The following is a 22,974-nucleotide window of genomic DNA, read 5'->3' as shown; positions in this document are numbered from 1 at the left end:
GAACGAAACGCTTCGCTAAGTCATGTCAAGAATTGCCAACAGTACATTGCCGTTCACGATTCAAAATTGCTAGTTAAGAAGGAATTCCCGAAAATTATGGATTTTAATTATCGAGTTTTCAAATGAATCTGACGGGTTATTTAATCTCAATTGGTTTATTAATTAACTTTAAAATTATGTCTGACTACCACCTATAAACAATACTATATTGCGTGGTTTATTAAAAAATAATATAAAAGTGTATTTTCTGTTTGCAAATTGCGGTGTAATTTTATTACATTGTTCATAGCGGGAACATGCGGCAACATGGGAAACATTTTTGAAGATTTTGAACAATTGGGAAGCATTTCACATTACAAACTTGCAACACATTGCGCTGATACCATTTTTTCATTTTAACAATGTTGACCTACCGAATGGGAAATTTTACATTGTATACTTGCAACACCATTATAAACTGTCAAAAAATGTGCCCTGTCGATTCGTACAATGTTTTGAAGTTAATGAAAACAAAAACATTTATTTCTCAATAAACTAAATTACTAAAGTGTTAAAAATGCCTCTCATACGTTCTGCCAGTTTTAACTTGTTCATCGAAATCCTCATTAGGATAATGTTGCTCTCCGTTTTCTGGTAATTGTTCACCATATGTTCAAAAAATATTTTACGTAAACTTAAGCAATAATTTCGCAATTTTTGAATGAAACGGCTTGTAGCTTTTTCGTAATAACGAGGATAGTTATTAACATATTTATATTTCGTATTTATGTAATTAATGAGTTCACTTATCTATTAAATTTTTGGTTATAACGAGTGGGTAAATTTTTTCTTATCACTATCTGTGAATGGGTTTTTATTACCATTAACGACTGATAAATAGAAGGTACATAATTAAACTTAAGTGCATATATTATAAAGTAGCTTTTGCCCGCGGCTACGCTCACGTTAAGTTCAATTTTTGTCTTTCGGCTATTAGAAAAATATGAACTTAAATTACGTGAAAAATCGGAAACTTTCATATGCATTTTCATCCCCTATTTGATGCCTCTGAGTTGAATTTTAAAATACGTGAAACACGTATTTCTTTATTTTTAATCAAAACCTAAAATCAAAGTTTCATGGAATTCTTCTAACTTCAAAAACTAATTGATATATGAAGGATTTTTTACAAATTTATCAACCATTTAACCCTCTTAGTATCTTATCTTAGGGTTCGAATTTTCAAAACTCCTTTCTAAGCGTATTCCTACATTGTAATAACTATCTGTGTGCAAAATTTCAGCCCAATCCGTCAAGTGGTTAGTCAGTCAATCAGTCACCTTTTATATATATAGATAAGCACACTTAACGTTTTATTCAAAAAGTTATACATTTATGCTAATACTTCAACTATACCTACTTATATTTGAAATGCACCAGTGTATCTGTTTATGTTTTGCCTCAACATCTGCACCAATTTTGATAATTCTTTTCACATAGCTTGCTTTAAACCTGAAGTTTTGAGCAGAGGTTACTTTTAAACCTGGAAAAATATGGAAGTGGAAATAATATCCAAATATAATGATGATATGTGTAGTAATAAATGTTGGCAAACTTCTCATAGGTTTTCCGCATCTTATAATGCTTTACTGCACGATAAATGCTGTGTGTTGTAAGTGATATTCATGTAACATTAAAGACAGGCATATTCGCCCAGCGAATAATCTCTTAAAAAAAGATTAGAAAAAAAAGTTAGAAACCCAGCATTCACCTCTAACTTTTCTCAGTTATGTGCATTCGAAGCAATTGACATATCTCTTGCGGAGGAAACCTGTGTCCTTTAATGGGCCGGTAATGTACCCCATGAGATGATGATGTCGAATGATAACCCGTTGTATAGTTTTAAAACATAACCAATCATAAAATTCATTTCACTTTTAGCTTTTAGAAAAAAACTCACCAAACACTTATCGGTGAGTTAAATTTTGTGTTAATTTTTTTTTATTTTTTTGCAAATTAAGTTTATATGACGCTTTGTCAATGCTATGTGCACTTCATTGACGTGCATATCAGTCCATGTGTTTGTGTGTGTGCTATGTTTAAAAAACGTGTATCATGCATGTTGTAAGCGCTCTTAAATAAATAAATAAATCATTTCACCACACTTGCTTGTAATGTTGCATCAATATAAGGCAATTGACCATACTTGTTGCATTATGTACTATTATTATGCGTGAAAACCAAACTAATTTCGGTGTAAAGACCGCCTTATCACTTGTAGGGACCATTTAAGGTAAGGAGGACAGTTAGTGCACATGAGTGATGGATATGACCAAAATCAATAAAATTTTGACCTTTTCAGCTATATGGAATCTATGAGCCCCTTCATCCGGGTGATCCAGCCATCGGAGCTGGAGAACGACTGCAAGTTCCCTCGCCACGAGTCCTACGTCCCCGGGAGCATGCTCTGGTCGATAGTGGTGTCCGTGCCCTGTGTGCTTACTCTGATAGCCTGGGCTGTGTGTAACGACTGCAATGATGCATTGGAGGCAAGCAGCTTTTTTTTTTTTTTTTAATAATTATAGTTAACGGATTTAGCATATGGCCCACCTGTCGCACCCATGTCGCGTGACGACTTTTCTGGTCAATCTTATAGGTTGCTCGTCTAATAATTTTAAATGACACATTCCATGGTTATAAATTTATTATTCCATATATTTTTATTATATTCAGCCGACATATTTTGATTATTTTGATTTTGTTTATTTTGATGTTTTTATAGTTAATTTATAAATGAATGTGTTTAAATTAAGTTTTGCATGTCATATTAGAAAGAATTGAATGTCAATATGAGATGGTAATAACAAAAAAAAACCTGGCTAAGTTCGTTATTGGCTTCTTCTTAGACCAGGACGCGTTTGGAACCCTCGTAGCTTTAGTTTTACGTTTACGAATATGTTCATCGCTATCATCTCTCTATGGGCCTACTTGAATAAGGATATTTTTGACTTTGACTTTAATATAATAATAATAATAATATTCGATTATTTGCCAAATTGTGGGTGTACAGAAGTACACATTTCATTAAACAGACCCTTCCCAATCGACTGTCACAGACAGTGTGCAAATGTTTTTTAAAAATAAAATATAAATTACAATTACAAATGTTGTTGTACAGTTACAAAAGTTAACTAAGCAACTATATTACTCTCACTAAGGTATTCTTTTATAGTATAATAGTTTTTTTTCGTTGAGAGTTTCAAAAATTGCTCGCTTGAATTTTACTAGTGGTAGATTTTTTTGACAGTCCGGAAGTTTATTCTACAAAGTAATAGCCATACAAAATGAATTGCTTGAGAAGACAGCCAACCTTTTTGCTGACTTATACATTGCTTTGACTTTATAGCCCGGGCTGTGTGCAACGACTGCAACAATGTATCTAAGTCCCCATATCACTAGACTTTAACCGGGCTCAGAGAGCCCGGGGAGAGCTGTTAATATATTGGGACACAGTTTTCTTTGTATAGTAACAATTGCAGATGTCCCATATCATTGTTTGTGGAAAAGTTCACAGTCTGTCCAGTCTCGGCCACGGATAGAACCCAAGGCCTCCTGTAATAAAATCATAGGGCTCTGGGTTCGGGCTTTGGGTATATCAGTGTCCCTGTTCTACTACCGCCAGTACGACAATGTGACCGTAGAAGACCGCTTGAGAAGACTACTCTTCTCAAGCGAATAATCTTTATTTCGGACATTTGTCCATATCGTGTTAGTAAAACAATGTACTTAAACCTATGTTAGTACTTAACAACTAAAAAACAACCTTATTCTATACACAAAATTCCTTATAGTCTACTAACACCCCTATAGCGCGTGTGCACACCATCCCAGCTTCCCCCGAGAGAGCTGTCCAGCCTGAATGCCAGTGTACTGAGGAGGGTGTTGGTGCTGTTCACGAGCCTGCTCATCATTGAAGCAGCACGCTTGCGGATGTTCGCGTAGAAATCATCTACCCGCGCATCCGCAAACATCTCTGACGCGCTGCAGCGTCGTGGCTTCTTCAACACCGCCCTCAGCACATGGTTGTACTGAACTCGCAGGGCGCTGTATGTTCGCTGCGTACAGTGTGTCCACAGACTGCACGTGTAAAATGATTGGCAGTAAGCTCTAAATAATGCAAGCTTTACTTGCGTGGTACACCGTGCAAATCTGCGAGCCAGCATATTGCCTCGGACCGACAGCGCCCGGCGCCCCCGTTCGATGGCGCTGTCGTCATCAAGGCGTTCGGGTATTATATATATTATATAGACCTTCTTATGAGTCTCCGCCACGGATAGGGCCCAAAACCTCTTATATAATCACAGGGCTCACCAATGTGCCACGTAGGTCGTATCTTTCTATCTGAATAACATTGCGACTGACTTACATTACATGCACAATTTTATAAGTGTTATTGATACTTAATTAAATAGATGTCTCTCAACTAATTACATAGATATATAATACCAGTGATTATAATAGACAGGTAGTTCTAGACATAATGTTTCTTTTGCAGTTCCTACTGGCGTGGTCTCTGTCCTTGGGCATTACTGGAGTATTGACAGACTCAGCCAAATTAATAGTGGGTAAGTAAATTAAAATAAATAAATATACTACGACAATACACACATCGGTATCTAGTAGTAGTACCAAAGTAAGCGTAGCTTGTGTTATGTGTACCAAGATGACTGATGAATATTTTTATGAATAACTAGCGTACCCCGCCCGCTTCGCCGGGCTAGATTTTGCTTTATTTTATTTAAACAATAAACTTACATCATTAAATTTTTAATTTAAGTCTCATAATATATTAAATCATTTATTTCTCTCCGTATTCATTCTCTTCTATTCTCTTCTCGAGCGGGTGAAGATCATTATCTACACCCATGTACACACAACAATAGAATCAATCCGGAGATTCCCTGAAATTTTCATTGAAATCGGTCCAGCCGTTTCGGTGCCTATACGGAACATGCCCACACACTTTCTCTTTTATATATATATATAGATGTACATAAATACTTATAATATACAGATGAACACCCAGACACTGAAAAACGTTCATGTTCATCACACAAACATGTTCCAGTTGTGGGAATCGAACCCACGGCCATGGACTCAGAAAGCAGGGTCGCTGCCCACTGCGCCAGTCGGCCGTCATAATTGTCTGTAACCTACTAGTGTGTTAAGTTATAGGATAAAAATGAATATTAACCTAAGGTAGGTTAGGTAATACATTTAAACGTTACACCATTATGTTAGTGATGGTGATAACTGCATTCGTTAACTTAAAACGAAAGCTAGGAGGGTTCCAAACGCGTCCTTGTCTAAGAAGAGCCCACAACAAACATAGCAAGGTTTTTTTGTTATCACCATCTCACAGTATTTTTTATAATTTTTATGATTTTTATTAGTGTTTTTACCTACACTTGGAGGAATTATCAATTTTATAAATTTAAAATGCATATAAAAAATTTCGGAACCGACAGGATTTGAACCTGCGACTCTGGCAATCGCGGCCTGAGCGCTTTCTCCAATTAGGCTAAGGCTCTCCTGCCTTCTTCCTTAGCATTTTTCTGTTCTGTGAGAGATGAAAGCGGAGCCGGATGTTTCCAAGCAACCTTGTCATTAAGAAATTCATCAATCGTGTAGTAACGATGGCCTAAATGTGTTTTAATATATTGTTTAAACTTAAGCATTGGCAGGTCCAAAATCACCTTAGGAATCATATTAATATATATAAATTACCTATCGCAGACGATATGCAGATGAAACTAATTTATGACCATTTCTTGTAAGTCGACTGTTTATGTCCACTTTTTGTTTATAAAGTCTATTTTGCCAAGCTAATAAGCGTTGGTATCCCGTTTAACATCAAGCTATAAGGAAATTTCGTGGTAGCAAAGAAATAGTTTTTTTTTTTTTATCAAATAAAACAATTACATTAAAATTGTTAGTATAAAAGCACGGAAAAAACCGCAGAGATTTGTCCTCGGTGCCTATCCGCAACGATTACCTTAGGAGTTAATTAGAAGAATAAAAAAACCAACTGTGGGAAAAACGCACTGCTACATTGTAGAATGATAGGAAGTGAGTAAGCGTGTAAATTTTAATTTTCAATAGCACTAAGTACCAAAATAAATAAATATAAGGTCACTTCTGTGGGATGCAACTTGTGTTGATACCCTAGCTGCATCACACATCCAGACCACCTCGTCAATGATAGGTGCGACTGCTACCAGTGCCGAGCAAGCCAAGAGGCGTAAATATGAAAACCTGGATAGCAGCTTCATTTTTGTGCCTTTTGGAGTAGAGACTTTGGGACCGTGGGGTCCGGAGGCAAGAGCCCTTTTCAAAGAATTATCGAAAAGGGTTATCGAGTCTACCGGTGATCCTAGAACGGGCAGTTACCTTGGCCAACGAATTAGTTTGGCCATCCAAAGGGGCAATGCTGCCAGCATCTTAGGAACTGTGCCTCGCTGCGGTGGTTTCGAGGACGTTTTAGATTTTATTTAGTTTTAAATAGTTTATTTTAAGTTATATTTATAAAACAATTATTTTAAAGAATAAACATGAAATTTGAAAATAAATATATATTATGCGAGATACAAAAGAGTCAGCCAACGAACTTGGCTATTCTTTGTGTTTTTAATATATTCTAATGAGTCATTTTCATCGTAGGTAGACCGAGGCCGGATTTCTTCTACCGATGCTTCCCAGATGGTATTGAGACACCCGAATTGCAGTGCACTGGGGATCCTGCTGATATCATAGAGGGAAGGAAGTCCTTTCCGAGCGGGCATAGCAGCAGTAAGTCTATTTTCACTCCAGCCCACAAACCCTTTTTTTTTTTAAGTCAAAGTCAAAGTCAAAGTCAAAAATATCTTTATTCAAGTAGGCCCATAGGTGGCACTTTTGATGCGTACATAAGAATTACACGGTAGTGAGATGATGGCGATAACCACATTTGTAAACTTAAAACTAAAGCTACGAGGGTTCCAAACGCGTCCTGGTCTAAGAAGAAGCCCACAACAATCTTAGCCGGGTGTTTTTTTTTTGTTATCACCATCTCACAATGTCATTTTGAATTATTAGAAGAACAACCTGGTTAGAGCAATAATTTACACCCAAGTTTTTTTATCGATGACGTAGTCCTTTTATACTATAATGGGACTTTTCTATAAGCTTACGTTTAATACAAACTTTGATACAAGTGAATGAATAAAATAAATAAACGCTGCTCCAATACGACGGCCGACTGGCGCAGTGGGCAGCGACCCTGCTTTCTGAGTCAGAGGCCGTGGGTTCGATTCCCACGGCTGGAAAATATTTCCGTGAATGTTTTTCAGTGTCAGTGGTGTTTATCTGTACTTTATAAGTATTTATGTATATTATTCATGAAAATATTCATCTGTCATTTAAGTACACATAACACAAGCTACGCTTACTTTGTGGCTAGATGGCGATGTCTGTACTTTCGTAGTATATTTATTCATTTATTAAAAAATAAAAATATATATATATACTATTTTTTTTTTAATGAAAAATTTGTTATCTAAATTTCATTGAAATGCAATGAAATGAAATTTATTCGCTGAATATGAGCTTACATAGGGTCTTATTATAATATAACATTCCTCCATATTCTACTATTAAGCATGCGAAATGTAAAATGCAAAACAAGAACAATCATTACACATGTCTGCATAATCTTGTTGAGCAAGCATTGAAAAGTTATTTATTAAATTATACAGGTAATATCAATGTTATCATAATAATGTCAAAATAATATCATTTTTAATTCGAAGTCAGATACTCGGATGTTGTATAGAAACATTTTGTACACAGCCAATGCGCCAGATTTTGCTTAAAAAAACGCGTAGGTTGATTTTTTAGACCTGCATTTCAAAACAAAAGACCTCCATTTAAGGTTGGAAATAACCTGTGAGGTCTCGCTCTTTCCGATATAAAGTTTACACATATACTGATAACGTGACAACCAATTTATTAATTGTATACTTTTTTTTTTTGTTTAATGTTTAGAATTTTTCAAAATCAATCATGCAAGCATGCAAATATGTGAGTGTGTGTGTATACTATTGCCTTACAGTATCGTTTTGTTCGCTGGGCATCGCCTCCGCGTGGATATGCGGGCGGTTGGGCACGGTATCCAGGAGACGCGGTTCCGGTGCCAGGGTGCTGACAACGCTGGCGCCGCTGGTCGTTGCTGCGTGTATCGCGTTATCACGTACCTGCGACTACCATCACCACTGGCAAGGTATGTGACTCATGGGCAGGAGATAATTATCTCCCTGGGGAAAGAATAAAAATGTACTTTCAGAGCTTTGTCAACTCTCAAAGCGCTGGCGCACAAGTGGAAATAATATCCAAATAATGTGTGTAAACATAAACGGGGGTAAACTTCTCCTATTCCATGTTCTCGCGCTTTAGCAGGTGGAGACGTTAATTATTTTTGTTATCACCATCTCACATTGTCATTTGAAGATATTTTAGTAGAGCAGTAATAAGGCGCAGCGGTTGAACCAACGTAACAAACATACAGACGCGCTTGTATTGTACGGATTAATCCGAAGAAATCCCTTATTCATATTACCTTAAAGCATTTATTTAATAACTATAATCAATGAAAAAAAACATTTGAACTTTCAATTTACATTATTGTTTCTTGTTGAATCCTCTTGACACTTCAGTCAGTACTCCTCTGTTATACCTTTTTTCCTGCCTTTTTTATGTAACCTTCCTCTTTGATCTTTTGAATTTCACACCAGACCACAGATAATGCGTAACATTGGCCAGTTTGAACGTCTTGACTTTCTTTTTTTTAAATAAACGTATTATGGAGGGTAGAGGTAAGGAGAGTCATCTGTGTATATGAAAAAGTGTCGTCAAAATGTATTAAATTAGGATGGCGCCACATTTGCATTGCAACTCTTAAAAGAAGCGCCAAATATAAATATTGTTAGAGTAGGCTTGAAAAATAAACAAGGAAGTATGGAGATACAAGGAAGTAAGGTTATATTTACCACAATATTTTGTACAACGTAAGTTGTTGAAATTCTCAATAATTAACTACTTTAGTCGATAATGACATTAAATTTTTTAACTCGGCATACTTCAATTCATCTACGATTGCTACATTCATACCATACCCTGTGCATCCACCAGCGCCATTGTGGAGGATTTTTGAACTGTTATTTAGCGCAACAACTGGACACTTTTTCAACTTTTCTCCCATATAAGATGACTCTCCTTACCTCTACCCTCCATAAAACGTATACAGTCAAAAGCAGTTTTGCTAACCGAACTTGTAAATCTTCCTCAGATGTTCTAGTGGGATCCATCTTGGGTATGTCAGTGTCCCTGTTCTGCTACCGGCAGTACTACAACGCCCTGACGTCGGACCTGTCCGGGATACCGTATATAGTGTCCCGGGCGAACCTCGCCAAGTACTTCAACGGGAAACCTGACATAAGCCCGGTGAAAGATGTGAAGGAGGAATCGACGCCATTGCTCAATGGCGTCAAGAAAGACGACAAGTGGATTTAATGTTATTTTAATTGTCGACACCATTTTTTGTTAAACATGTGATTTTTTTTAATCGACACTTATAAATAATATAATATCGATTCAATGTTATTTTAATTAGCAAAACTATATTCACTAATTGGAGATGTAATTTTTAAAAATCGACGTATTTTAAAATTGGAATACGGATTTAATGTTATTAAAATGAGCTATTTTTTTTTGGCGATGTGATTTTCTTCAAATCGACGTTTATAGACAATAGAATATGGAGTCAAATTTATTTTAATTAAGTATACTTTTTTTTCTCGTATTTTTTTATAAAATCAGAGGTTTAATATTTATTAACATCTTATTTTGATTTGCCATATGTTTATTATTCCGGGGATGTGTACATTTTTAAATATTGGAAAGAATTCTTATTATTTTTATTTGCGTTACATTTTTTGTTTGAGGGTGTGATGATCGACGGTTTTAGAAATTGGTAATATGTTTTTTTTAATTTGAGATGTTGTTTTTCTAGATGTGATTTTATAGGAATCCAATGTTATAAAAATGCGAAAATTTAATGTTATTTCAATTAGCGATAAAAAGTTGAATTTTTTGAGGGTGTGATTTAGTTTTAAATTGACGGTTATAAAAATTGCGATTAGAATATTATCAATTTAATGTTATTGAAATTTGCGTTACCATTTTTTTCTGCGGATGTGATCAAGTTATTAAAATTAGGCTTAGAATATGGACTTTAATTTGCTATAGGTATTTTTTTACGTGTGTAATTTTTTTTAAATAGGATTGGAATTGTCTGCATGGAAATTCGGCGACTTAGACTTATGTAACGCTAAATGAGTTCGCTATTTTGTACTGCATTGGTATTAATTACTTGACAGCTACTGCGTATGTTTGCAACAAAATGTGACAAGCGATGACGCTTCGAAGGCCGGATTTGGCCGCCATTTTGTATTAATGGTGGTCTTTTAACAGTTTACTGCGTATTTGTGCGATTAAACTGTTAAAATACCACCATTAATACAAAATGGCCGAACTTTTGTATGTAACAAACGATGACGCTCCGAAGGCCGGATGTGGCCGCCATTTTTCATTTAATGGTGGTCTTTTTACAGTTTCGACAAAATGGCCGATCTTTTGTGTACAACAACCTAACAAGCGATGACGTTATGAAGGCTGGCAGTGGCCGCCATGTTATTTTTAATGAATCAGTTTACTGCGTACGTGTGCGGCAAAATGTATCTTTTGTATACTCTCCATACTTTTGTATGTATCAAGCGATTACTCTTCGAAGGAAGAATGTGGCTGCCATTTTGTACTTAATTGAACAGTTTAATAAGTATGTGTGCGACAAAATGGCAAACATTTTGTATGTAAGGAAGGATGTCGCCTTGAAGGCCGGTTGTAGCCGCCATTTTGTACTTTAATGTTGGTTATTTAAAAGGTTACTGCGTGTATGTGCGGCACAGTTCTCAAAATGTTATCGTTTTTTTTTGTTTTAAATCTAACGAATGCTGTTGCCTTGAAAGCCGTATGTGGTGGCCATTTTGCATTTAATGGTTGTTAATAAAGGATTTGTATGATTCGAAAATATTGTGCGTTATTGAATGAGAGAAATTTTAAATTATATTAAATTTTCGTGTTAAAATAAAACTGTTCGCACACAAGAAAAATTGTAACTGTGTTGCATTCCACTATATTGTGATAATTTAGTTACCATTAATACATAGTCATAGGTATACTATTATAAATAGTTATTAGATAATCTTAAAGAAATCTTATGTTTTTTTTTGTATTTTTTATCGTTTAATATTAATATGAATTTTGTACTGCTGGTTTTATTCTTACTTGGCTTTTTTTAACGCCTTCAACAAAAGCCGGACTTCCTTATATTTGACTGGTTGTAACAGGCATGATTTAAAAATTACTTTTTTATGTTCGGAAGTATACTTATAGCCAAAGAATGTCTCATATTTTCAGAAATTAAAGGGTTTATTGATATAATTGCTAATTATATGAAAAATAAAATATTTCCCGCGAAAACGGTCGCCAGGTGTCATGGCCGTACTCGTGACGTCATAGGCAAATTGGAGCTTTAGTAAGTTCTTGTTCTTTACCTAAAGATTATTGATTCTTATATTGTTACATAAACTTAGAAACTGATAGTTTGAATTCACAAAATACTTGATATGAGCAGAGATTTTCGAAGTTTGAGCGGTACAAAATTATGTTTATATAGACGTGACGTCATATTTTTCAATTCAGCGTTTTACCTGTCATGGCGGACAGCTGGATTCTGCATTTTTATTTATTGAAAATAAATACCAATCTCACTTCGAATATACGTTATAGGAATACGTTTTCATAATACATCATATATCATTAGATACATACGTTATTTTATATATTTAATTGTGTTTGTTCACTAATTTCTCCGTGAGTTTTTGACAGAGTTTGAAAATCCTTTTTCTATTTGAAAGGGCATACTTTGAGATCATCCCATTCTCACGACACGGGTAACTATTATCAGCAGCTTTTCCGGGATATACATATATATAACATAGTATATATAATATATATGTAGATACTTTGCCCATCTCCAGGATGCGAGCTACATTGGCGCCAAATTCCATCAGGATCGGTTCAACGGTTGAGTCGAACATAGGTAACAAACAAACAAACAGGCACTCTTTCTAGAATATTAGTATAGATTTTAAATACAAAATAAAAAATGTAAAAAAAAAGTTTAGATGTTTATTTTATTTCTTAACTATGGTTGTGTTTGTAGTCTTTTTTATATTTTTATTACGCTTAGTTTATATTTAATTTCTTTTTTTAATGAAGGCATGCTAACGGTGATATACCTTTGCCTTTTCCATACGAGAAAAAATAAAGAAAAAAATATTTTTCGATTTTTTTTAAAAAACTGTTTGGTTTTCTAAAACATTTCTTTTGTATTGATACTTAACTTTTTTCACTAAAACTTTGTTATATATTGATATTATTAACTTTTTTTTTATCCAAATTCAAATTAAATCATTACAATTGTTATCTTATCAAATATTTTATTAGTCATAATAAATATAAGATGTTACATTTAGAATCGTATCTATTCTAGTTGAAATATAATTTTTGTATTTTAAAAATAAACTTTATGAAAAATATTAAGTTTTATTTAATTATTATCACTTTACCTAACGTAGGTACGAAAAATAGTTTAAATCAGTGTGTGATAAATGTTTTTTTTTTTGCTTTAAGTATATATATATAATACTTAGTTGAGAAAAAAAATAACTGTCGAATATTCGCTTGTAACTTTTTAACATCAAGGAAAAATTGAATCGTTTTCTTAAATTACACACTGGTTTTAATTCTGTTGAATACGAATCTCTAAATAGGTAACACAAAATTTACAAGTCTAGAAGTACCTAACTGCACTGCATTTGTTTTTACATGTCTTATGTGAAAACCAATTCTAGTAGTAAAACGAAATAATTGGTTATATTGGACGCTCTCGTCGCGTTCTTTTGACCAGCCCCGGATCTACGGGTCGTTCGAATCGAGGCAGAAACGACTAAATTACTTAATAAAACAAAAATAATTTTTCTTGTCGCCATTTTCCGTTAATGGGACAAAAGAAACCTTTTGCCTCCTCTCTTATCTATTCATCTTTAATTCTTGTTGTTTGTAATATTGAAGAACAGTGGCGTGCACTTCATACATGCACAAAAGCACTCCATGGCCAATTTTTTTATATAATTCTTATTGGAGTAGATTTTTCCCAATTTATGACATCTACACTATGCGCCACTGATGAAGAACCACTCCACTTTAGTAGTGTTTCTTCATTCCATTCAGCCGTTGAAAGTAATTAATTTACTACTTTTATTACTAATATTTATAATAGTAAAAATGTTCTAAAAGTTTACCATAAAATGGAGAAAAGTCCATAGTACCTTAAGTGGTGTGAAGTAAGACATGCGCGGGGCGTTTTCATTGTTTTTGGACACAATGAACTGCATGCAATAATGGCCGAATGAGGGTTCTGTAAGTTATTCATTCTTTGTTTGCGTCCAACATTTTTTTTTTCTCTCTATATTGATTTCTAAATAACTGGAGACTGAGCGTTATGTAATATTTTTTATCGACTTTCTAAATATTGTTTTTTAATTACAAACCTCAATGTATACTAATAAATATTAAAAAAACTATTTTTAATAATACGCAGTTTTATTTTCATTATATAAATATATACGCCTACCAACTGTCAATAAGGTAACTAATTATTAGGGTGATGAAAAAAGGTATTCAATTATCAAAAACTAACATATTTTATTAAAATTTCAACAGATAATAAATACGTTATTGAATTGTGATATGTACAAACTTTATTTTTAATTTTCTACGTCTAATAGCCACGTTCAAAAACGAGATAATCACGAATTCTTTATATACCAAATTAAACAAAAACGATATCTTCATTACAAACAATTGCATTTAATAATAATACAAATAAATTAAATCATAGGTACATAAAATAACAACAATTTGACAAATCAATTATTAAAAGAAAATCATAAAAGTCTTACATATTTAAACAAAATAATTTTATATAATGCAAAAAAAAAAACAATAAATTCTTTACATAATAATTATAATATGTACATAAATCGTAACGACACTTTAAATTTGAAATGGAAAAATTAACATAACTATTAATAACTATGCAAGATAAGTTATCATTTAAGAACTTGGTGTAAAAGTGACACATTTTGATGGCCCTTTTTAAAAATCGTATGGTTTATGGTGAGTGTATTTGATGAAGTTTTTTGCAGATAAGAAACTCCATAGAATACAACACAACGGTAAATAACTAAAAAATAGGTTAGTAAATATATATAGTACGACAATACACACATTGCCATCTAGCCCTAAAGTAAGCGTAGCTTGTGTTATGGGTACTGAGATAGCTGATGAATATTTTTTTATGAATATAATACACATAAATACTTATAATAGACAGATAAACACCCAGACACTGAAAAACATTCATGTTCATCACACAAACACTCTCCAGTTGTGGGAATCGAACCCACGGCCTTGGACTCAGAAAGCAGGGTCAGTAAGTTATATGTAACTAATCTTTCCAAAAAAATTGTTTGACCTGTCAATTCAGTTTCGTTTTCAAACTAAATTGACAAGTCAAACTAAAATGACATCAACGTCTTGATTTATGTACAACATAATCTGTACTAAATAAATTTCTTATAAATAATTACATAATATTTTAAGAGCTTAATTTATAAATGCATCAAATATATCTTTTAAATGCTTTGTAACGACTGCACAAATCTACACTATTATCACAAAATTTATTAGTATAGTAAGCAAACCTAACCTGGTTTAAGACAAAATTAACAAAAACTATGTGTTTAATGAGAAACGCTATACAATTCTTTCATAAATTACTTTTAATGGAAAAAGAAGTATAGATGTATCTATTAGACTGGATGTTTAATTATTTTGCTAATTTTGGTTTTACATAAATCTGTGAAATGCACTAAATTGACAAGGTAAAACCTAGTGCTAGTGCTAACTGCAGTTATTCATATGTAAAAATAATATTATGAGTTTTACAATTGTCATTTCAGTTTTATTTTAATATTTTTTAATAAAATAGATAGTTTTCGGAAGCATTTGAATACAAAAATAGGTTTCTTTCAAATATTTTGCATTCCTACAAAATTGTATTTTGAATTATATATAGAGATTATTTTATTTATTGCTACTTACTGCTACATATCATTTTGAAGCAATTTAATATAAAAATAGTTTTCTTTCAAACTCTACTTACTAAAATCACGAAAAATATTACCATTTTATTCCTTGAAGTTACTTTGTTGAAGCACATCATACTTTTGAAAAATAGAATATCGAAAGTTATCTATTATATTAATTGCTACGAAAATAATGTTTCTTTTAAACACACCTACTCTATTAAGATCATGTAAATATTTTGTTACCATATTATTCTCTGAACATCATCAAAATCGATCCATCTAATTTCTTTAGTGAAGAAGATATAGAAGGTTACTACATTAATAGCTACATACCATAGGAATTCCATCAAAACAACATTAAATGTTGGCCTTACGAACCTCAATCTTAAAATAACATATGGCACAAGAAAATATCTTATTTCAACCAATTGCTGTAAAGCCAAAGCGAAAAATATACAAACGCAGTACGGCAAAAGAAAAGATATACAATTTTGGTCTTTCAAATTATCATATAAACTGAACAGTAGGAAGACATATGCTGGTATTGTGGCATATATAGCGAAATCATACTTCCTAAACCAACGATTCCACAAATAAAATGTGTAATGACGGTTATCTGCAAGCAAATATGGGTGAACTATTGTATTAAAGTGAACTATTACAGCAAATATGATACAGAGCAATAAAACATTTAATTTGTTTTTTAAAATCAGTTTTACCGTTGATACAAACCTTGCAAGGACATACGGTAACCCAAATACACCATAGAATAATAAGAAATACAGTAACTGTGGTAAATGAATCGTTGCTATATGAGCTTTCTTGTCACCTATAACAATTGAACCATTAATATACAAAAATAAAACAAACGTTAGTAGCACACTCTTCAGTTGTATGATTACGTATATATCTGATAATGGTATGAACTTAAACGCTGTTCTGAAATATGTTGACAAGTGAAATTTTATGGCTGCAATGACATCTGCTATAGAATAGTACCTTTTAAGTTTAGACGAATCTATATCGTTCGCAATTAAGGATCTTGTACTTAACAATGTTTTTGACAAGTAACGATTCCCATATACCCGTGAGCTTCGAATAAGAATATCCAACAATTTATGGCCGAATACCATTGCAACCCACACAATATTTGTTTGCCTCATAGCAACACTTAGCTCTCCAAACAGCAATATTAACCATTTACCTCTATTCGCAAAACAGAATCGTGAAAACACTAATAAAAATAATAAAGACAATGTATCCGTGTAATAAACATGGGAGAAAAAATACAAAGGTGGAAGTAAAGTTAGACTCAATGCTTGTAAGATAATTTTAAATTGACTTTCATTGTAACCGCCGTATATAAATTTTAATATTGAGGCAAAGAAAATCAGATTGAAACATGATCCGATCAAGTTAACGAAACGTAAGTAATAAGTATTGCAAGGGAAGTAATAACCAAGTAATAACGCTGATGTAATATGAAGTCCAGGTAAAGTCGTTATCTTTGGGTCCCAGTAACTAAAGTTGCCATCGCAGAATGATATTCCTTGGGGAATGTGGAACAACTCATCAACAACTATGTCTGATGTTTCATTGACTTTATCAAAAATTAATTTTGAGACAGTGAAATATACTGCCACAGTCGCGATTAGGAGAACATAATATTTTGTTGATGATTTCATGATGATGACCTGAAATCAATAAAAAAAAATTGGTTGTCTGTAAAGTCGGCTTACTGACGATAGTTGAACGTGACAACGTCGTAAGAAAATACTGATGGAATGGTTGCATTTTTCAAAAGAAAATTTCAATTTTATTTGTTTGATAGATATTATCGTTGCTATAAACAATTGACACCACATTCACTTTTCACTGCACTTCATCTTTGCCGTAAACATGTAAATGTATTATTGTATAGAAGCTGTCCACGCGGACGCATCGCTCACTCAAGTACGAGAGAGACAGATGTCGAACGCGGAGGCCGACTGTGCCTCTTTGTCGCTCGTTCCGCGCTCTCGCTTGCACTTCAAGCCTTGAATGGAACGCCTTAGAGAGAGGTAACGCCGCATACGTCATGTTTTTTCGTGCGTGCAGCCGGCTCCATCGAATTATATGACGTTGTCACGTCAAAAATATTAGAACTCTTACTACAAAAATGGTAGTAGTTTTATGACAGAGCTTGAGCACAAAAGATCCTGGAGGGTCGAAGTGCATCCGCTGAAGATCCTGGAGGGTCGAAGTGCATCCGCTGAAGCGGGCCTCACTACAAGATGACAGAGCTTATCCAGGGAAGTACTACTGGCAAACTTACTTCTGCGTAGCGTGAATACAGGGTATAAACTAAGTGTGCAGATGATATAAAATGGAGACAATCTCCAGTACAAGTTAAAAAACTTGTAGGCATAGCTCGTATAATGCATACATTTTTTTTTTTTTTTTTTTCCTATTGTTATCCTGCAATCAGTCCTTGACTATGAGCAGATGTGTTCATAGATATTTTTAATTATTTTATGATAATTTCCCATTGGAAATTGTCATATTGAGGAAAGACTGGTTTAGCATTTATTTAGGTCTAGAATTTTTTTTCTTTTTAGCCGGCTGAGACAATCTGGTACGGTGAGTTGAACTGCCAGCTGGTTGGGATGGTGCCTAAGTCGTATTTGGTAGTTGTTACTACACTGTTGCAGTTCTTCTTTTACGTTCCTGATCCTCAGATGCTCGTGGATCTCATTGTTCTTGATAAACCAAGGGGAGTTCGTTATTTGTTTGAGAATAGAGTCTTCAGCTCTTTGGATTATTTTGATGTTGGAATCGCAGGCGGAGCCCCAGAGCTGTAATCCGTATGTCCATATGGGTTTGAGTACTGTTTTGTATATCAGGAGTTTGTTGTCTGTAGACAGCTTAGAGTTTCTAGCAAGCAGCCAATAGAGTCCTCTATATTTAAGGTTTAATTCGTCGCGCTTAGCTTGGATATGTTTTTTCCACGTGAGTTTACGATCCAAGTGCATACCCAGGTATCTTACACACCGAGTGTGGGGTAATTCGTTGTTACCAAGTTTAACTGGAGGGCAATCACCTGTTCTCAGAGTAAAAGTTATGTGCAGAGATTTTGCTGGGCTAGCTGTTATTCTCCATTTCTCCATCCACATCTGGGTCTCTAGAAGGCTTTTTTGTAGGATTTCAGATGCTTTAACGGGATTTGTGTGAGACGCAAGTATTGCAGTGTCATCAGCAAAAGTTGCCACTGTTACTCCAGGACTTTGAGGTAAATCTACAGTAAATAATGTGTAGAGAACTGGGCCCAATACAGAACCCTGAGGCACTCCAGCATTGATATCATAGAATCCAGACATACATTCGCCTTCCCTAACTTGAAAGATTCTACACGTAAGATAAGATTTTAGTAATGTATAAAAAGAGTGTGGTAGCAACATTTTAATTTTACATAGCAATCCTTTGTGCCAAACTTTATCAAAGGCCTGCTGTATGTCCAGGAAAGCGGAGGAACAATATTCTTTCTGTTCAAGGGACTTTCTAATAACTTGGCATACACGATGAACTTGTTCGACAGTCGCATGTTCCCGCCTAAAGCCAAATTGATGATCTGGTAGAATCTTCCTCTCAGCTATTGCGCCAAGTAGCCTTTTCAATAAGATCATCTCAAACAACTTAGACAGTAACGGCAGCAGACTTATGGGTCTGTAAGACACAATATCATGATTAGGTTTACCAGGTTTGCAGATCATTATTATCTGTGAAACCTTCCACAATAGCGGGAAATATCCTATCCTAATAATACTATTAAAAAGTATAGTGAGAAACATAATGCCCTTTCTAGGGAGTTCCATAAGTACTTTTTTGTCTATTAGATCAAATCCGGGGGCTTTTTTATCTTTCAGAGTACAAACCGTTCTTCGAATCTCTTTGGGTGTGACACATTCAAGCGGTAGATCTAGTTGAAAGTCCCGGCGCAATATCTCATCTATGTTAGATTCATCCACATTTGGTGATGCAGCGTTTGGCATGAATATATTTGCTAGATGATTTGCAAATAAATCGGCCTTCTCTTGTGGGCTTCTCGCCCAAGGATGCGCTTTTAAAGGTGGTTTGGCAATAACAGGTCGGCTTATGTTTTTAAATTCTTTCCATAGAGAATAATTTGAGGCTTTGTTAGGAGAAAGTGATTCAATACGAGTTTGATTTGTTGCATCATTTGCTTCAATTATCATATCTTTTAATTCTCGTATAGATCTATTAAATGCAGTTTTATCATCGGGATGTCGAGTATCATGCCATATTCTACGGAGGCGTCTTTTCTCTTGAATTTTTGATTTTATCTGCCATGGAACAGTTTTTTGACGAGGTTGTAACCGTACTATTTCAGGAGTGGACTTCCAACAAGCTTCTTGGATTCTCATAGTGATTTCCTTAGTTGCATTTTCAATATCTACTTCTGACTTCAAGGTCACTTGAAGTTGCAATGTATCCTCAAGTATCTCTCGAAAAGCATCCCAGTCTGTTCGATAATTGTGGAGTATTAGGGGTTTTTCATAATTGAGGACCGTAGTACTAGCAGTAAGGACGACAGGAACGTGGTCAGATGAACCATCCAAACACGTCTCTACGCCAAAGAAAAATCGTGCTAAGCCTTTGGTTATGAAGAAATCCAACACATCTGGTTGCCTATTGTTGTCTGTTGGCCAATATGTTGGTTCAGAAGGGGACAAGGTTTCAAGGTGTAGAGAGTCTATAGTTTTTTTTTAGTTCTCTACCTCTAGTGGTCGCCAATCTAGATCCCCAGTGGACATGTTTTGCATTCCAGTCTCCACCCACTATAAAGCGATTGCCTAAGCTCACAAGATACTGCGAGAATAACTCCCTGGTTATTTTGTGTTTGGGTGGGCAGTAAACAGCGGATATTGCGAAGTTCCCATGTTTGTCCTCTACTGAAACAGTGGTAGCTTGAAAATGTTCAGTTTTGAAATTTGGGAGTTCGTAATGTTTTATTGAAGATTTTATAAAAATTGCAGTGCCACCATGTGCAGAACCATCAGGATGATCAGTGTTATACGTGTCATAGTATTGAATTTTTACTTTACTACGAGAAGTGAAATGGGTCTCAGATACAAGCAGTATGTCGAGTTTGTGAAGTTGAAGTAGAGTTTCCACTTCGTATTTATTTGGGGCTAGTCCATTGATGTTCCATGTTGCAATTTTTAAGGAGCTAAAAGCGATACTTTACTTACAAGTGAGGTAATGAGACTCATCAATGTGCTCATTTGTTGTAGGATTAAGTCGAATTTTTCAGATTGTTTTAAGATTAATTGTTCTAGTGTTGAGTAGTTGATAGGTTTCTCATTATCCCTGCTCACATGTGGTTTGGGCGATTTTAAGGTTTCTGCATAAGTTCTCCTGTCTGATTTATTTTCTGGCCTGTTTTGTTCATGGTTTGCTTTGGTAGGGTCTGAATCTTCTTGAAATTTTGTTATTTTGTAAGACTGTACTTTATTTTTCCTTTGTAGTATTTCTGTATATACTTGACACCCCTTATAGTTTGCAGGATGTGCACCAAGGCAAAGGGCACATGTAGCTGGGGTGTTACGGTTAGTTTTTGGACATTCTGACGTTTTATGACCTTGTGCACACTTTACACATCTATATGGTCTTAAGCAATAATTTTTTGAGTGTCCATATTGTTGACATCTTTGGCACTGTATCACAGTCGTCCTTTTCTTGGGGTCTTCGATAATAACAGATTGGTGATAAATAAATTTAATGTCTTTGGCCATTTTGTTGTTAGGTCCAGGGTTGAGATTAACAAAGAATGTTGAGGTTGGTATTTTTTCTGGACCATATCGAGCGTTGATAATTTCGCCAGCAATAGTGTTGCCTGTGTTCTCTATTGATTCCTTTATGGCATCATGAGGAGTTGTGTGGTGTAGATTTTTAATAACTATTCGATAACATCTCGCATCTTTTCTATTGAATGTATGTCCTATCAATCCATTCTCCCTAACCAAGGACATTATTTTTTTGTACACCTCTGTAACGCTGCAGTTTATCCTTAGTTGGTTTCTATTGACAATTCTGTATGTAAAAGCAGACTTTCCAGCAACAGTTTCTAATAATTCTGTGAGTTTATTGACATCTTCTATGCCATATAGTATTATTGGTGGTGGCTTTGGAGTCTTTCTTTCCTTAGTTTTACTTTCAAGTTCTGGTTGGTCTACAGGTAGCTGGCTAAATCTGTTTGCAGTATCAATACCCTCTAGAGGTGGTGAGGTCGATGTTTTCTTTCTTTTTGGATATCTGAGACTGGGCACTCTTTGCCAAGAAGGGTGTTTATTACTTTCTGTATTGTCATCTGATAGTTGAGTAATATATGAATCATGAACACCATGGTGGTGATCATATTGTATGTCTATAGTAGAGGATGGATTTGGAGCACTAAAACTTCCAACTGATGAACTCCTAGGTCTTTGTAAAAAGAAACTTCGATGGAAGACATACATAGTATAATGCATACATAGTTTTTTTTTAAACTCATACCAGACTTTTTTTCCAATTATATATCATCTGCTCCTTTAGTAGTTAGTTCATACATTGTAGGCACAATAGGAATATACGGAGATATTCTTTTTTTTTTATTATCATCTGCAATCAGTCGCAAGACTATAATCAGATGTGCTGGATGAGTTATTGGCTGTTACAGCCATTGGGAGCCATTGCTCAACCATCCAATTGTTGAGTATGTCAGCTCGATTTAGGAGTTTCATACATGGAGCTACTAATAGTGAGCTGGCAAGACGGTTGGGGTGTTTTGCTAGGGCTCATTGTTTTTACAGAACCTGCCAACCTCCTCATATAAAAATGGTACAAAAAAAAACAAAAAATGGATAAGCTGCTGTGTTCTTTGATTGGATGTGCAATTGTTTATGCAATTTCCAAATCCCGCAGGATTTACATGGGCTAAATAATATATAATATAATATGTATCCAGAATACCAGATTAGCTAAATTTTGTCAAGGCTTTCCTTGTAAGCTGCACGGCTTAACAGGATAACAAAGTTTTAAACAGTAATATCCTTCAGGAGCTAGTGTCAAATTTGGTTAAAATCTACGCAGCGGTTCTCATTTTTGATATAATATTTAAAATGACGCACAATATGTAAAACCTGTCCTGTCTAAAGACATTCTGGTGTATCATAAACGCTGAAAACTGTGTAATTTGCAGATAATGTATGCTTATTTATATTAAAGGACAAAATAATGACTATCCAGTAACCAATCATAATTCACTGTATTTGTAGTTGCATATAAAAACAATAATAAAAGGAACACACCTTTATGTCGATGGTACTAAGTTCCGCTTAGTCTACGTTTAATTCTCGAGTTTCTGTCGATAACTTCGATTTTAATGCATTTTTAGTGCGACTGTAATTTGAGCGGCATTTTTGACATATTTTCTGAAACAAAAAATCAATATGGCAGATCCATAGAGTTCATACTTCATAGATATTTAATTTGTCTATGGTGATGCGTTTTGTTTTTGAAAATTGTTTTAATTCAATTCTTGTTTATGGCTTTTGTCTGTGCTAACTCAAATTGTTATAAAACCCGG

The 22,974-nt window shown here is 34.4% G+C and overlaps 2 protein-coding genes across 2 annotated transcripts; one reads left to right on the top strand and one right to left on the bottom strand.

Moving 5' to 3' along the window:
• Positions 1-477: 477 nt before the first annotated feature.
• On the top strand, positions 478-9,878 carry LOC120635123 (phospholipid phosphatase 5). The gene is made up of 6 exons (XM_039906048.1): positions 478-633; positions 2,342-2,528; positions 4,535-4,604; positions 6,700-6,828; positions 8,129-8,296; positions 9,362-9,878. The coding sequence occupies exons 1-6, from the start codon at positions 557-559 to the stop codon at positions 9,583-9,585; spliced, it is 855 nt and encodes a 284-aa protein (XP_039761982.1). The 5' UTR covers positions 478-556; the 3' UTR covers positions 9,586-9,878.
• A 4,741-nt stretch (positions 9,879-14,619) lies between these two features.
• LOC120635122 (putative Dol-P-Glc:Glc(2)Man(9)GlcNAc(2)-PP-Dol alpha-1,2-glucosyltransferase) lies at positions 14,620-22,819 on the bottom strand. The gene is made up of 2 exons (XM_039906047.1): positions 22,697-22,819; positions 14,620-17,044 (listed from the first exon to the last, which is right to left on the bottom strand). Exon 2 carries the CDS (start codon positions 17,033-17,035, stop codon positions 15,590-15,592), a length of 1,446 nt encoding a protein of 481 aa, XP_039761981.1. The 5' UTR covers positions 17,036-17,044; positions 22,697-22,819; the 3' UTR covers positions 14,620-15,589.
• Between the last annotated feature and the right edge of the window lie 155 nt (positions 22,820-22,974).

The sequence above is a fragment of the Pararge aegeria genome, chromosome 26 (genome assembly GCF_905163445.1).
Source record: "Pararge aegeria chromosome 26, ilParAegt1.1, whole genome shotgun sequence".
NCBI classification, from domain to species: domain Eukaryota; kingdom Metazoa; phylum Arthropoda; class Insecta; order Lepidoptera; family Nymphalidae; genus Pararge; species Pararge aegeria.
Note: the sequence above shows the minus strand (reverse complement) of the source record. Positions and strands in the feature narration are given on the sequence as shown.

Bases quoted from the DNA above. Each gene is read 5' to 3' on its own strand.
- LOC120635122 (XM_039906047.1), bottom strand. From the start codon at position 17,035: ATGAAATCATCAACAAAATATTATGTTCTCCTAATCGCGACTGTGGCA.
- LOC120635123 (XM_039906048.1), top strand. From the start codon at position 557: ATGCCTCTCATACGTTCTGCCAGTTTTAACTTGTTCATCGAAATCCTC. The intron at 634-2,341 runs GTAATTGTTCAC...TGACCTTTTCAG, and splicing joins ATGTTGCTCTCCGTTTTCTG to CTATATGGAATCTATGAGCC. The intron at 2,529-4,534 runs GCAAGCAGCTTT...TTTCTTTTGCAG, and splicing joins ACTGCAATGATGCATTGGAG to TTCCTACTGGCGTGGTCTCT.